Here is a 17,432-nt window from a genome sequence, read left to right on the forward strand (position 1 = left end):
GCCAGGGGGAAAAACGGACTTATTTATTCTGATTTGATTTGAAATATAATGTACTGCAGGAGTGAAAATGACCTATTCAAAGATGCCTCCTGGAATATTATTCAAGGCAATCTGCATCCTATTTTCTGAAGATATATCATTTTTACAGCGTTGACATCAAGTTGCATCTTTTTTGACACAAAACGTACCTGGAGGCTCCTCAGATAGCTGAGCTAAATTATGTTATGATGGCGACAAATGTAATTTATCTTCATTTTGCTTTCACAAGTAATTTCACAACCGATAATACGAGAAATAAAACAACGAATGACAAAAGTAACATTCACATACTGTACATTCAAAAGCATCACAAAGGTCAAAAGCAGGACTCACATCTGATGTGGGATCAACTTCGATTTGAAGTAACGGGTTGACCTCATTCCTAAAAGCAAGAAGAACAGATGTAGAAATAAATCCATGAGAAAACACCGTAAATAAAGTAGGTCCCTTTTCAACCTTATTTCTACGTATTATTTTACTCCATTGTTCAGGTTTTTAAAGTGTTTTTTTTAATGCTCAAATAAAGTATTACTGATCAATTCTTGATATCTAGTGTCCTGACAATGTGGCAGTTTTTGATTGATGCCCACAAAACTATTTATTTATCACATCTATGATGTTAGATATTCATGCTACTCCCACTTAGAGCAGATATTCTAAGAGGAAAGTCATTCAAAGAGAGATGAACTGGATATAAAACATGACGTGACACTTTACCCCTGCATGGACTCACTAAAGTTTAAAGAGCATTCATATGAGCATGCGTATGTGTGAGTTTAGAGCGTATGGGTAAATATTGCTTTTTTAATGACATTTCGTGATGGTTATTTGGAGATTTGATTGTTGTTAAATTCTTGAACATAGCTGTCTAACCATAGTGGTGGAGGGTTTATAATATATTTAATTTGTGTTGGCATTTTTGCCACAGGGTATACTATGAAGACCACTCCAACGATATGGCATTGCTCTCCTGAAAGACGGTCGGATTCACAAGAGACTGTTCAAAAATAAATGGTAAAATGGATATGGACTGTACTTGTATCGCGCATCATTCACCCATTCACACCCATTCATACACTGATGGCAGGGGCTACGGTACCATGCCCCCTGCCCATCAGGACTATCTAACCTTCATACACCGGTTATTACTACTACTATAATTTGGGGTGAAGTGTCTTGCCCAAGGACACATTGACATGGACTAGCGGAGCCTGGGATGGAAACCGCCGATCTACTGATTGAAGGACGACCCTGCTCTACCACTGAGCCACAATTGCCCCTTAATAAAATAAGTGAAATCGATGCAGCAGAACCAGAGGTTTTATCTTTTTCTATTCGGTTACCGCTGATAACGCCGTCCCTCTGGTTACTCCCCTGGTAAACACTGTTAACTCTGTCAGCATTGTTGTCGTTGGTTGCACTGTTAGCGCCATTAGCTGCTAGCTCAGCCTTTCTCCATGTTGAGCCGAGTTGAAGTATATGCTCAGAATTCCTTATCTAAAAAAAAAAAAATGATTCATCCAAATCTTTTTAATAATATTTATTTTTGAGCAATATACCAATACACATTGGCATTTGTGGCATTCTCGTGATCAATGACTTCACTGCATCTTGTAAATAACACTTGGATGAATTGTGCGTACACGCTGATGTGATTGGTAGTAGAACTACAATCAGAGTGTTCAATCAGAGTGAATCAAGTCGAGATGTGCACCTTCATGGCTGCATGCTGAGTGACCTGATGGAAGATGTATTATCAAAGCTGTATTAAATTAACAGTTTGGGGTGCGTCACTGCAGCGAACATGCTGTTTACACTTTCTTGTCAATGTACTTGATATAATATTGTGATGACCTCACACCATGTTGTAGCATTATTGTCTTATGATTTAAAAAGGATTTCATCAAGTCTTAGTGGATGTTACATTGACAGCAACCATTTAAGTATATGTTCAATATATGTAAATACTATCTGTGACGTTGCAGTACCTTCTCCTTCAATTTAAATCAACTGATTGTAAGACACCTGAAACCCGGAATCTGTGAATATTATGCAGATGTGGAATGTCTTTGTTCTCAGTAAGGTCCTTTATTGAGGCCATTTTCTTGACTATCAGATGAGACATTTTCACTGCGACAAGCACACACTTTTGGTTATATTCTAAAATCATTCCGAACAGGGCTGTGTGTTTTGTTCTTTGAAAACAATACTCAATGTATTTGTATCCAGATTAAACTGGAAAGAGTTACTGGATCGGAGACTTTTATTCTTGTAGATCATCTGCACTGGTCCAGAGGTGGCAAAAGCCCATTCACATCAAAACTATTTGACAGATATATGAACAAAAAGTGAACAGGATAAAAAGGCAGTCCTAATTACTGACTGTATTTTCTGACCCTAAATCTTAATTTCACAGTTATTTTACGGTGTGAACTTTAAAGTGCATTTGTGCCCTTAGCCCCTATTAATTTCTGACCCCGGCGTGTACACGGCCACCCACACCATGGGTGCCAAGGACATGACACAAATGAACCCACTTTACCCTCCTTCTCCTCCGTCCACATAACTGGCGGTGTAACATCAGTATGTAACCTCTCACAACCTTTCTCTGGTATATTAACGGATCACGAAGCAAATCCTGGACCCTGGGCAAAGACTACAGGTGAGGCAGAGCATAAAATGATGTGATTCCTGTGGCGCCAAGGGCCACTACCAGCGGTTCGATCGCTGCTCTAATGAGGGGTACCTGCCGGGTGTCTGAGACAGGCCCTCATTAACCCTGGGATGAGGCCATTAAGGCCAAAGAAAGCTGCCAGCTGCAACTGCAAGAGCATACAAAGATGTGGGAAAGGAGGGACAATAGCTTTAATTAAATCAGAGGAATATGGGTTTCATAACCACGCTAATGTATTCACATTCGCCAAAAGGCAGCTAGAGAACGAGAGACTACGAGATTCAGAAATGGTGAAATTGTCTATCTTGAGATAGTAATGAGCAGAAACTCAAAGACACTTGGGTTCAAGATGAGTGTTAAAGTTTCATGTATGTTTACACCTTTGGGGTGCACTGGGATATATTTAATTGTCTCTTGAGAAGCCAAGGTAAATACTTTTGACTATTTTATTAACTGATCCTAATGGGGACATTTATATTCCATTCACCTCCGTGCTTTCAGAATGAGCTACTGGAAGGGACAGCAGTTCTTGAACCAGAAGCTTTTCAATATCTTGCTACAAAATGTCTCTTTATTTACTGGTACAGTTCCTCTGTTGAAAAACTGTATGACTTGAGGACGTGACGTGAGGAAAAAAAGCAAGCTATCCCAGTTCATTCCTGAAAAGTGAATATTTGTCCACTAAAAAACATGATACACAAGAGAATTTAAGTACCTAGATTTCTGCCTGGCATACAGAAAATCAATGACCAGAAAGAGAACAGTGATGCTGCTTTACAATAAATGAACCACAAGCATTCTCTTTCCATCAAATGTCATTTTCACTTCTCCACTCTTTACCTTTTCATCATCAGGAAATGAGTGTGCTTGATCAATAACCTGGCGGTCAGAGTCACATGATTCATCCAATATTTGTGGGAGACTTTAAGACAAACATTCTTGTCCATAAGGGATTCTTTGCCCCTTTAATGAAAATGTTTGGGGCATTTTGGTCCTTGATGTAGCGCTACAAAAAAACTAAGAAACACAGCATTGCATATTGACTTATCACCTCGTGTTATAGATACTTGATTTAACACTCGCCATCGACTTGCTTTGCAAGCCTGGGCCTGACAATGTGTTAACTTATAGACTGTTTCTTTCATTGATGTTTTTGAGAGGCGAAAACATTGGCCTAAAGGGGTATGTAAATCAATGTCTAGCTTAAAGGGGACATTTCATGAAAAACTAACTTTTTCAATGCTTGAGCACACGCATTTCATGTCTGGAATAGCTACCAACCCACAAACTGTAAAATAAGACAACCCAGTCAGTATTTTGTGGGCTGCTTATGTCAGATTTGTTTGTCCTTCTTATATGTCTCATGCAGGCTGGAGTATCTCCACGCACCACTTGAAAACTAACTTTGCAAAAGTGCAGCATATTTTTCTTGCAAAGCCAATCAGAGCAGACTGGGAGTTTTTGGGAGGAGGGCTTAAAGAGACAGGTGCTAAAACAGAGCGTTTCAGACGGAGGGTAAATACAGGAATATTCAGATACAGTCATTTTACATTTCAGCATGTAAACCCTGTTCTAGTACAAACCCCAAAATACACGTATGAACCTGAAAATTTGTGTCCCACAATGTCCCCTTTAAAGGGTATTTAGTCTACTGTTGTACTGACTGTAAAATTTGATTTCATCATTTTGATAAAGGCTGAACTACAATTATGTTAGCGAAAATTATATCCAAGGTTTTAGCTGTATAAGCCACATGGGAGTTGCAATTGTTAAAGGCTTGAAACAAATAATTGCTTCATGATGAGCTACACAGTTTTCGCTTGCCTCTATACTAATTTGGCTTCCAGGGGTTGGCAAATAACATCCTGTGTCCACCCACCCAATGGAATAGAAGATGTCTCCTGCCTAACTTTATAAATTACTCATATAACTCTTGATTATATCCCAATAAAAAATGACCATCTTGTCTTCCCTGGAGATTAACTGCCGACACAGCAGCAACTCATTCAGCCCCATTGTGTGAGACCAGCCTGTTTTGGCCTCCCTCATCTCTCTAAAAATGTAGAATTCCTACATCCATTTGTTGCAGCTTGTTCATTTGAATATAATCTGTAAAATACTTGAAAAGTAACACACACACCAAGGGTCGTGATGAGGTGCAGATCACTGGAAGTAAACTTGAAAGTAGGAAAAAAGTGTCACACACTCTAGCTCCATTTCTTTTATGGTGATGACATTCTGGCCCTCAGGCCTTCTTCAACATCAACAATGAGAAGACACAGATAGGCCACACCCCATTCACACATCTGAGGATGATTAGACAATCATGGTCCAACATGGGGGTGAGAAAAACAATCAAGAGGCCTTCAGTGAGCTACAGCCAAACCATTTACTTCAATCAAACTACTTCAAACAATATGAGTAGAGACACTATGTCTCCTAGCATTGTTATATATATATATGAAAATATAAAGATCTACAAATATCTAGATTTCTAATTGATCCCCTCACTGTTAAAAATAAGTCTCCTTTTTGTCAGTTTTGGAGATAAAAACGATTTTGACAAGAACATGGAGGAAATGAAAAAACAATTTACCACAAAGATACAAGAAATCTGTCCAATATGATGCTACCACTAAATAAAAGACCTAGCTTTGAAGCTAAACCTACAGTGAAATCAGATGAGTATTCTAAGGGTGCAGAATAGACAGAGAGAATATTAATACAACGTTGGCATATACTAGAATCAAGTAGTCAACTTCATGCATAAACTGAATATAAGAAGTGAACGTAGTCACTGTGACTTGACATGTTTGTGGAAGCCTCAAGTTTGGCCATCCTGCTGTCGCCATCTTGGCTTTTTCCAACCAGAAGTGACATGAGAGGATTTAATCAAGTACAACCGAACACTGCACAAGACATTTTTAAACCGTTTAACCGTTACAATTAACTTTCATTGAACCAAGAACACACTCCGTTATTTATCTTATCACTTGGCCTTGGTCTAAAAGTCATAGTTAGAAAGACTGAAAACTCGTATTGCTGAACATAGACGCACTATTAGATAGAAAAGCATGAATTATCCTGTAGCAGCGCATTTTGTTGAATTTAATCATCGTCTTTCCTTTCTGAGATACATAACGATTGAGAAGGTATCACTCCCCCCAAGAGGAAGTAATTAGGATGTGTGTATATATATGTGTGTGTATATATATTTCATTTTAATTTGTTTTTCTCACTCCAATGGTGGACCATGATTGTCTAATCATCATCACATGTGTGATTGGGGTGTGGCCTATACAACAAATGCAGCGCCTGTGTCTTATCATTTGTACTGTATATAATCTGAACATATAGAAAATGTTGTCACATCATATTGATCGTGTTAATGAATGTTGCTCCAAACCTTAAACGATTCCCGTCTATTCGAATACACATGGGGCCCACTGTGATGTATGCATAACATTATTTAGTGTCCAATATCTTCTTCTGATTCTCATTATTTCCAGATGTTGCTATTGATTTTTTCTCTCTCAAAGCTGGCAGTTGCTTCGGGAATGTGTTATGAAGCCCCGTGCCCTTTCCCATAATTTAAAAACTCATACCATTAGCCTTCCTCTGTCTAGGACCTTTTCAGGACCATGTTGATATTTACAAAGTACAATTAATAACATTATTTGCTATTGATTAAACAATAAAAATCCATGGGTATGGTCCATATTTCATCACAATTGACCGTCCGCCTATAGAAGGAGGTTCTCTTGCCCTGTTTCTTATGATAGATTGTGATCCTGATCTCGTTAACATCTGGGTCGAAAGGCATCTCATCACTCCTTCTCCTCTTCCGGTTGTTTTCCCATGACCACTGGCTTCCTCAAAGAGCCAGTGAAAATCCAGTTGGCATCCCAAGTGTAGCGTGAACTGAAGGCCATGCTGACATTAGTCTCTGAGTATTCGTCATGTCGGCTCTCGCATTGAAATTGTCACCCAAATATCTGCGCTCCAATAAGTTTGACTTGGCCTCTGACCAGCGGCCACAGAGAGAAGGAGAGAGGACACGAGGGAGCATGTAGATGAGAGGAAGATAACTGAGCGGGCCTGATGATGATCAGAAGTACTTTCTTAATGTCTTTGAAGGGAGACACATGGTTTGATTGAATTACTTCTGTAGTAGAATCTACTCACCCCGGTTCAGACAGGACAGGGTGCAGGATGACCTGCGGTGCTCGGCTTGGAGGAGCCTCTGGAGCAACATCTGGTCACAAAACATCAAACCAACAAGTCAGAACAAAGTTGCATTCAATATTAAATCATTTCTAACATTGTTAATATTGCGTTCCCTTGTTTTAGAATGGAAGTAGATGATTTGGGCTATAGATGTATCTCCGTCTTGAACTGGATTTATAGTTCTGCATCAAGGGGTTATAAGTTGACAAAAAGAGAAAGAGAGAAAGCTGCTGTATGCTCTTGTTTGCTATGTATGCTATGTTTTGGAAGCACTCCTGTTTAACATGTAAGATGAGTGAGGTTAGCTGTTGTTTGGTATCTACCTCTGAAAGACATCAGAGGATTCGTTGCCACGCTTGCTGCCTGTGTTGGCACACGAACAATTTGTGACACAAAGTGGAAGCCACAAAAATAAAAAAAAAAGCATTCCCTTTGTGGCACGGTGCATTAGTAGCTGGCACAGTCGCCCCGCAGCGGGAAGGACAAGGACGTGGTTTTGTTTTCCGTGTGGTGCCTGCACGGATGTTTGCATGGATTTACTCCAAAGACCAGCAAGCCAGGAGCATTGGAGGCTCGAAATTTACCAATGGTGTGAATCTGTGCAGGCCGGTCTGTCTGTGACTCCTGCGCAGGGTGTTCCTACTTTCTACCAAAACATGTATGCTGGGACACGCTTGAGCCCCCTGCGACACCGAAAATGAGCACATGTGCGAAGACAATAAATGAATACATTTTAAATCATACTGTAATTGCCTCCTGGGAGGCTTATGTAAATGTATTTTTCTTTTCTTTTCCAGACAAGAGCCAACATTTACAGTAAATTTATGACGTGAATGCGGCATTAGCTCCACTTATAGCAAAATGGTTTTAGATTGATGGGACTAACAGTAAGTGGTAGTGTTTGACCATGTTGTTATGCTGCTCATAAAGGTAGCTGATGTCATTTCGCAGGTAAAACAGACAGCAGTATGTGTGGCTACAATCAGAAGCCGGGTACCGCTGTGCGTTGTATATTCATGCACAAAAACCTGTCTCGCCAGATCTCATCTGCACCTCATACTTGTCCTTACAGGTTGTCTCGGCCATAATAACCTGCCAAATGAGCAAAGACTGTGTGGTACCAGTGTGGGCAAAAGCAAAGAGTCTGGGCATTGACAAATCATTAGGAGACCCAAATGAGACAAGCAACGAGTGGGTGTAGGGGCAGAGAGTCTTAAAGCAGGCCAAGGTGAGGAGGTGGCAATCATCAACAACATCAAAAGAGCCCTTCTCCTCCACACTTTTTTTCTTGGGCTGGTTGTAGTGCATTATGGGTAGTGGTAATGATCAATTATAAAGTACTTACCAGGAAAGATGAACTGCTGTTTGTATTTGAAATAACTGGAGGCTGCGGAGAGAAAGAGAGTTTGATCTGAAGTCAGGTTGAGTTGACAATCGCACACGGTTGTTTGTTAATTCAGTATTTACACTCAAATTAGTCCAAACACAGACTTCGAGACACTTTTTTTTTTTAAACAAATTTAAAGTTCACACAAAGGTATTTCTCAAGTATTAAATTATATTGATTAACCATTTGAACTCTAGTCTTTTGCACTCTCTTTTCTTTCCCTCTATTTATTGGCTTTTAGCGTAGTCACAATATGAATCAGCCTGGCATGCCCCATGCAAGTACTGCCGTGATATTTTCAGAATAAGTTGGGCTACTGAGAAATACCATTAAGGGTAGACACTACAGGTGATTAGAATAAAACAATAACTAATAATGTATGATTAGTTATAAATAGAAAATAGATTAGATATCAAATATATCAGTGAGTTACCTTCTGACGAAGACCTCCAAACGTAATGAGTGAAAATCTTTAGGCACAAAGAGTGTCTTTTATTTTTTACTCGCAAGATGGACATTGGATACATTGATATCCTCGTAAAGTGTAAGTGAAGGGTTGAGGATTAATTGCTTCCTCCTTGATAACTCTGTAAAATATTTGAACCTGAGAGTATTCAGGTACCCATTCTGATACCTGTCAAGTTGAACTGTTTCTGTTGCCGCGCTGACTGCGGGGAGGGATGTAGGGGCGAGGGGGGCGTGGCACTGCTGGGCAGAGGAGGAGCCGGGGAGGACGGGGTGGAGGAGGTGGTGGATGAGGGATTACTGCTGGAGTCTGGTTGGTACGGGGCTGCGACGTGATCCTGAGAAGAGGCAGAAAGGAGAAGCTGTTACTTTAATATTGGTGATTTTGCTAGTTTTAGTCTGTTAATCACAAAACGCTTGCGCTCCACTTTATTGTTGGTCCTCGTTCTGAATCATATCACAAGTTTCGAGATTGATTTTCTACCTTCCGGGCAGCACTTCATTATTTTCAGTACAATATGAAAATCAACTTGCAGAGACGTGAAACTGGCCCGGCGGAGGTAATCCATCACAATGAGCAATATGCTGCCTTTACTTTTTTGACAGAGTTATGTTCACTGTGTCGGGCGAAACTCCTCTCAGTGGTGCATTCAAGGATGCTCTTACATCCGAAAATAAGGTTGGGTAAAAGTGAATCAGGAAAACTACTTTTCATGCTCTCTCTCATCCTACTGTGAGTATTAGACTCAATCAGCTGACTTTGCATGTCACAGCTGTTCACTTCAACCAATCTGATCTCACCGTGACCTTCGTTAATTAATTTTCTTTTAAGCTGTGAGAATGTAAAAAAAGTTATTCTCTCTTCAAGCTACATTTGCCATCTATGCTCATCACTGACAGCTCCAAGAATGAACTCCAGAGTTATAGTCCAATGAGCGCCTCAGTAATCAGCCCCTGGTCCTAATCTGTTCAGTTCAGGTGAAACATCTCTGTGTTACGAAACTCACATTTCAGATCTCCAATATGACCACTGTCTGGACTTCTGGAATTTCAATTCAAATAATGGCTGAATATAATCATTTTATAATGGAGTCTAAAAAGCCAGAGGCTGTTTGTGCACCACATTTTTTCAGTAATTAGACATAAATAATCACTTTTTATTCATTAATTCTTTACTGATTGTACACACTATTGTACAAACACTTAATTGAATTAAGAAATCTGAACATCTAATCCGGAAGACAAACAGTAAGGATTTTGTAAGGATTTTTATCTTCTTCTGTTCAGCAGCCAGGCCTTAAATCTCAGATGTAAGAGCAGCTAGGGCCGAGCGGTATGGCCGAAAATAAATACATCAGTATAGTTTTGAAGCACGGACGGTATCGGTACTTATCACGGTATTTATTTTTTCAAGAAATGTCAATATAAAAGCTTCCGAAGGGGAATAGAAACTGCATGGCATAAGTTCAACCATGCCGCAGAAACACACACATTTTGTTGCCTTAACCTAACCAATCTTTTCAGAACATTAACCAGGTAGTGTGTAACTTAATTATGAAACGTGTTTTTGGTACATTCAACGTAATGGCCTCCTCATCTCCTAAACCACCCTGTAACTCCTCAAAGGTCTGAATTTCAAACCCACAACCTTGAGAATAAAACTATTATAAGATAAGATAAGATAATCCTTTTTAAGTCCCACAGCGGGGAAATGTGCGTACTGTTTAAGAGTATGTTTTCAATGTTACAGTTAATTTATCGTCCAGTGGGCATTATCTAATGTCACCGCTAAACATGACCACAGAAAACATTAGTTTGATGTATTTTAGTCATGACGGCAAAATAGTGTAAAAGTATCAAAAAAAGTCAAATAGTTTCAAACACAACATAATAATGAAACAGTGCAGAGAAATGCAACAGGATTGAAGTATATAAAAAGATCTCTGTTTTCTGTACACAGACATTTTTACATGATCTGGCTTTCCTTTGCAAAAATAAAAAACAACAACAAAAAAAAGTTATGCTCCGTTTTTCACACACACACACACACACACACACACACACACACACACACACACATATTTGGTTTCCATCATCGTGGTGCAAGCATGGGAATGCTTTATTCAACTTTTTTCCTCTGGAACTAAGAATTGTTAGGTATGCTTGCTGCAAAATGTTCATTGTATGAAAACAAATCCATCTGTGTAAACATCAGTACCGCTGAAGATATTTTCGTACGGTTTCATGATCCCCTGAGAAAGAAGCGATGACTCACAACCATTTTCCAGCCCCCAAAAATAGAAGAAATGTGATATGTAGGACAGGTTACGCACAGATTGTAATGAAAATGGTTTATTTTTTGCACTTACCTTGTTGATTTTGTTGGTTTTGGGGAGCGTCTGACTGATGTGCAGGTCTGTGTACCTGAGCGGGTTGTTGATGTCACATGGCACTGATTCGGTCCGCACCAGACGAGCTACTAGAGGCAAACAAACCACAGAGGAGCAAAGACGCACTGTGTATGTATGAAACAATACTCGCCTAATAGGTTTGGGACAATTGGGACAAACTCTTTATCAGGCCCTGCTTCTAATGTGGAAAAATTAACCAACTGCCTTTTCTTGAACACCATCCATTTGTTATCGCATACAGACACTTTATTGAGAAAAAAAAGTTTCCTTAATAAGCAAACTATGTCATTGAGAAACTGTCACTTCGTCTTACTAAGCAGGGAAGAAGAGGACTAATTAGTGTTCTTTACCTTGAGTTGTTCCTTGGGGATCTTATTTGGGGGAGAAAGGGAGAGAGAAGGCAGAGAAAGAACAAATGAATCTCAATTCTGATAGCAGAGAGTGGGAACTCATTCAGTGCTGTCTGTGTCATTAGAAACAGTGCATGACGCAGTCACATTTGTCAAGCTTAAGTGCCTTAATTAATCAGCTGATAACCTTCTATCTGCCTAAACCGGCAAAGACTTTTTTCAGACTCAACTGAAAAAAAAAATGTCTTCAGTAGCTTCAAGGACGCGTTCAAATATTTGAACAAGCATGAGGACAGAATATAACAGGGTTTACAATCTAGTTCCGGTCCTAACCTATCGATTTATTATCCACATAAACACGACACATTTGAGCTATCGCCTATTTGGTACCGCCTGGCATACAGCTTGGGATAGTCTAAGAAATAACAAGGGTTGGGCAAGTCACTTGACTCTGAGCCTGAACACTTTGTTACTCATCCCAGCAATTTTAAGATGTGTGTGCTTTTCTGTTGGCTTTATGAATCTTCCTCATAAACTTACAGAGGTGAGGAAAAATGGAGAGAAACTAGATGGAAATGCCATCTCTGTATAAAGAGAACTGGGTACAGCGTTGGAGGTGGGGATCTGTTCATTCCCAAGAAAAGTTCCTCAGTGGTTTATGAAGGGGGAAAAGAAGGTTGACTTCCGAAAATAAAATTCAGATAAAATGCCCCTGATCTTGGAACGATCTTCCGCATCCATGGGCCCATGAAGTAAGCACATTAGCGCTTCCTTTGAACGGAGGAAGGAAATCAACATTGGATTTGGCTATTAGTGCATTTTACCTAATGATTTAAATAAAGGCTATTTAAGTGTTTGTACTGGAAAGTTGATTTACCTAAAAACAATATCAGCTGATTTACAGACATCTCTTTTCCAGTGTAACTATATGGCAAATATTTTTTTGGAGCCTAAAAGCATCAGGTAACGGACATGGAAGTTGAAATTACAAGGTTTGGACGCCATGTCAAATTTGCTTTAAAGCCTGTCGCTCTTCCTGAGGGCTTGGATTTTCTGGTTAGTCATGCAGTGAAAAAGGCTGGGTTTACTAGTGAAGAAAAATATCATCAATAATGCAATATATAAAAAATACCTTTAAGGGATTCTCGTCCGCCTCGCTGTATGATCAATAGATGGCAAGGTGGGGCTTCTTTGGTGCATTTGTTGTGGCACTTCAGCCTGAGTACAAACGAAAAAGACAATTTTATTCTTGTTTGTTTTGTTGTTATTATTTTAGTTTATTTAAACAGCGACGAAACCCGTGCAAAGTGGGAGCATTGACATGTAGCAACACAGACAAGAGATGCAAATTGCTAATTTATTCAAGTGAGATCAAAACAAAGGGTTAATTAGCATGTGTCACCACGAAAAACAAGTAAAAAAAAAAGAAATTCAAGTAAAAAACAAGCAACACTACACCCTAATTTCACAATATAATGACAAAGAAATGACAAAGACATGATTAAATGTGACCAGACACAAATCACTACCACTGATGCAATAAATGGCTCTAAAGACAACAATTAGTCTTGATACCTACTTGCAGTTTTTACATTTCAGTCCAAACAACATTCCCTTTCCACATACTGTGCATGTCTGGGACATCCAATACTTTGTGGAAAACCTGCAAGCAAAAGAGGAGAGTGAGATAAGGACATTTAAAAAAAAAAAAGTCAGGGCATCACTTTCAGCTTCTTGCACATCTATATGACATATAAGAGCTGAGGAAAAACACAGCTTCTGACCTTTTGCATTTCGTAACATTCTCTCATTCTGACAGACGGCTTTCGCCAAAGAAGGCGCCACATTCCCCGCGTAACCTTTCGGCGAGGATAATAGATGCCAGAAGAAGGTACTTCTGTTAAAGTGTTTACCTTCCTAATCTCCTTCACCTGCTGGTGTAATATGGGCCCATTTTATTTTCATCTTTCAGTAAGCCGGTGCGAATGAACATCTGCGGCACAGGAACGGGGCCATGGGGGTTTTACATCAATGCAACAATCAGTCCGAGTGATGGGAGCTCAGAGGCCTGCCGCACTCTTAAAGGCTCCAACACAGTAACTTCTCACACAAACAAATTGCACAGTATAGCGACTAATTCCCTGCACAGACTGACCAAGCGGTTCGAGCACGTATGTGACTATTGGCTGTATTTACTGATGCAACGCCTGGTTGCCAGCATTGCCGCTGGCTGGCTAATGGCAGGTGACTAATGTAGTTTGACAGAATCCAAATGTCTGTATTAAGCCTTCCTTCGCCTCAATCGAGAGGCAAAACTCAATCAAACCCCGACCGGATTTATGGATTCTGCTGTCAAATGTGTGACATTAAGGGCAGAGTCTGCATAAAGAAACGTTCTTTCAGCACAGTGGAGGCTCCGTAGCCAAAGCGGTGCGTTGTGTACCGGCGACGCAAATGCACTTATCCTAACAGCCCAACAATGCGATCAAGGCCACATATTAGAAAACAAATTGGCGCGTCAAGGAATGATGGCAATTCTCTCAAAACCTTAATCTATCAATTACATTTGCGCTCAGTTTAGCTGCGTATGGTGTGTTTTTTAAGCTTCTCTTTCCACCTCTCTGACTTTCAGCAGGCACAACGCCCACGTTCTGGAGGTTGCTGGGATCCCACAACTAATACGGTATTGCTTTACTTTTTAGATCACTGCCGTTTGGAGTCAAGCAGGGTGAGAGAAAAAGACGGGGGACAGGCGAAGGAGTTGAAATGAGTTATGAAGGAGGCCCTTTTTTTTGTTTTTATTGGAATGACATTCTATCACAGATGTACGAGTGTATGTACAAAGGCAAACTTGCACACACTCACCCACGCACTCTCCTTACCTGTGTTTTATTGAGTTTCCCAGATCTCTTCGGGGAATCTGTGGGGACCAGCGAGGCACTGAGAGAGTGTCTGGAGAGGAAGAGACAGGAGAGAGGGAGGCTTGGTATGTTTTTATTTTGGTCAAATGGTAATTCTGACAGAATGTCTGTCAGAATTGACTAAATGTCTTGCATCAAACGTTTATTTAGGACACTGGCATTTTGGGGAAATGGACTGATTTTTGGTGACGGGCTTAATCAGTTGTTGTGGATATCATGCACCCAGTTAGTCGTGACTCACTGTCAACTCATCACTGTAAATGAGCTCTTGTTCTAATTGTCTAGATAGACAGACAGACAGACAGACACACAACCCAGCTTACACTATTTACATCAGTCAACAACAAAGTTTGAATTGTCTGCATGTTAAGATGCAGATGTCTCGTATTGCCACCTGTATTCCATTCGTGAGGAACTCTCGCTTCAAAATGTTTCCACAACAAAAGCCTTTCGCTCGGTCCATTAGTGCTGGCAATGGCTGAGCAGCCCGATACATTTATGCGCCACCTCTTAATACCAGGTAAGAATGGCCGCCTACACAGCGTTGCCTGTGAAGGCGGCTGGATGTGGTGGATATGCATTGAACAAAAGAGCCATGATGAAAAAAAAAAAATGCTGATAAAATAATACCGCAAAGGCCATCGTGCAAGTTCATTTCTGCTAAAGCTCACATATCATATCATGAAAGGTATATTCAGGTGGTATTCTGTTGCACTTTTGACAAAAAACCTGGAACCGAAAAGGTGTAATTTTCAGCACACCAACCATCACCCTTTGAAATGTTTCTTAAAAAGAGTACTCCACTGAGTTAACATTGCACTCCTAAAATATTGTCACGCTCAAGAAGGACAGTTTAAAAGGATCAAAATTATCAATTACAATAAGAATTGTTACATTAACAATTTATGAAGAAATGTATCCGATTTTGCGCAGAGCCACAAAAATGTTTTTTACATTTTCTTTTTCATATATGCACTAATTACTCCCCAACACCTGAAGTTGATGTGTAAAATCAGCACACTTTTCCTTTAAGGTAAGTTGTATGTGCATGACTCTTATTTCAACAATAAACAGGTTTTATATAAACTGTGTACTCGGCAATATTCATAAGTATACACACAAACACAAATGTCCAGACTCTCATCGTTTGCATCTTCTTGGCTGAAATTGACTGGCTACCTTTATGCAGAGTTATTCATGAGTTTTATGTTACTTTTAAGATGGAAATGAATGCCAGGAAGAGGGGATTAGAGGGGACTTGAGCTTTTTGTGTGTGGGTAGGTGGAGGAGATGAACAATACATTAGAATCGGGGAATTGTGAGGATAAAGACAGAAAAACATTTTTTAAAAAGGCCTAAAAGTTCTAATGCCTTGAAATGGAATTGTGGGCCGAGGTGTGAGATCCATCTCCATATGAGGACTGACGAGTTTCACTTCAATCAGACCCGAGAGGAGACAGAGATTTGAGTTAGTCTCAGCTGAAAGTATACTGCCCAAAAGAATGAATCATCTATGACTTTCAGGACGTCTTTGTCAATTTTCCTATTCATGGGATCTTCGTTATGTCTTTTTGTTTGAAAGTAAACCAGAAAAACATTGAGATTCATTGTTGAGATGCCAATGTTCTTACTCGAAAACTCTTGAAAACTTGTGGATCGGAGTCTCCAGACAAAAAACGTTTTCAGAGACAGATGTCCTCTGGAGGTAGGGTTGCTCTAGCCGACTTTAACTGAAGTCCAAAGAAGGAGCTTTACATTACAGTCATTTAGCAGACGCTTTTATCCAAAGCGACTTACAATTCAGAAATCACACCGTATGCACAGCTACGGGAGCAATTATGGGGTTAAGTGTCTTGCTCAAGGACACATCGACATGCGGCTCGCGGAGGCGGAGCTCGAACGGGGATCGAACCGACGAACCAGTTTATGATCACGGCATTCAGTATTGATTTATTTTTAGCTTGATAGATAGATTTCCTGCAGTAAAGAGCTACAGACTGTGGCTAGAGTAGATTAAAAAAGTAACTACCCAAACTTGTATTTAGCAGTAAACTTCTATGTATTACTTGTCTCACATAAAACCTAAACAATACTTGTCATTTTGTCAGTTAATCACATCTGCGCTACGAAATCTTTAATTTTGAGATGAAAAAAAAGAATCACATTTTACATCCGGTGAGGGACTCAATCAGTCCTGTTAATTGATGACGAGGCTGCGAGTTATTGCCAGTGCTAATCTCATGGCCCCGGTGCCGTGCAGCATTTCCTGGTTCCTGAAACACCCTTCCTCCTCCTACTCCAGTCTCTCCAGAGGCTCGGTGTCTTCCCTCCGCACGCCGATGCATCGCTCAATTACACTCAATCAACCTGATAACTCGATACAGAGGGGAAACTGACATCATCTGCTTCTTGTCGGCCTTGTTGGCGACTGGCAGATGATTGGACTTGTCAGCGGCGTGGTCAGGGCTGTTTATCATCGTGTGTGTGCTGTTGACGTCGCTGTCTGTCTACCGCAACAGCCTTTGATGATCCTACCATCCCTCAAAGAACGGGGGAGTGCAGATGTATGTCATTAATCACTCATGAGAATTAACTAGTCATTGAAAAAACATATGCTTCAGAAATGAGAAGTATTTGTGTTGCATGTTTTTTTGTGATAAAGGCTTGAATTTGTGCCTTCTGTGTAAAGAAAGTCAGAGGTTGGTTCTGAGCTTATTTACAAGTAAGATGAGTACATTTTGTATTGCCCTTTTCATCTGTTATTGTGGTATTCAAGTCAAGTCAAATGTATTCGTATGGCAGGAAAATAGGACATGAATGCATATTTAAATACAGAGGGAAAGAGAGAGAGAAAGAAAGAGAGAGAGGGGAAAAGAGAGAGACAGAGAGAGAGAGAGAGAGAGAGACAGAGACTAGCTAGCCATAGGCAATAATAGAATAGGTAAGCCTTAACGACAC

At 40.1% G+C, this 17,432-nt stretch overlaps 1 protein-coding gene across 3 annotated transcripts in view; it reads right to left on the bottom strand.

Annotated features, from left to right (window-relative positions):
• The window catches only part of ksr2 (kinase suppressor of ras 2), an 82,973-nt gene that overhangs the window by 13,719 nt on the left and 51,822 nt on the right, over positions 1-17,432 (bottom strand). For 2 of the 3 annotated variants that reach the window (XM_076104546.1, XM_076104544.1), the window contains 9 exons: positions 14,436-14,505; positions 13,133-13,216; positions 12,686-12,771; positions 11,554-11,574; positions 11,162-11,271; positions 8,962-9,130; positions 8,286-8,327; positions 6,899-6,968; positions 373-421 (listed from right to left, as the gene is read on the bottom strand). In XM_076104546.1, coding sequence (XP_075960661.1) covers positions 373-421; positions 6,899-6,968; positions 8,286-8,327; positions 8,962-9,130; positions 11,162-11,271; positions 11,554-11,574; positions 12,686-12,771; positions 13,133-13,216; positions 14,436-14,505 — 701 coding nt within the window. The remainder of the gene's footprint in view (positions 1-372; positions 422-6,898; positions 6,969-8,285; positions 8,328-8,961; positions 9,131-11,161; positions 11,272-11,553; positions 11,575-12,685; positions 12,772-13,132; positions 13,217-14,435; positions 14,506-17,432) is intronic. The other variant, XM_076104545.1, reaches the window with a different exon arrangement.

Source organism: Anarhichas minor, unplaced genomic scaffold (genome assembly GCF_050575085.1).
Source record: "Anarhichas minor isolate MPS153535 unplaced genomic scaffold, ASM5057508v1 ptg000030l, whole genome shotgun sequence".
Classification (NCBI taxonomy): domain Eukaryota; kingdom Metazoa; phylum Chordata; class Actinopteri; order Perciformes; family Anarhichadidae; genus Anarhichas; species Anarhichas minor.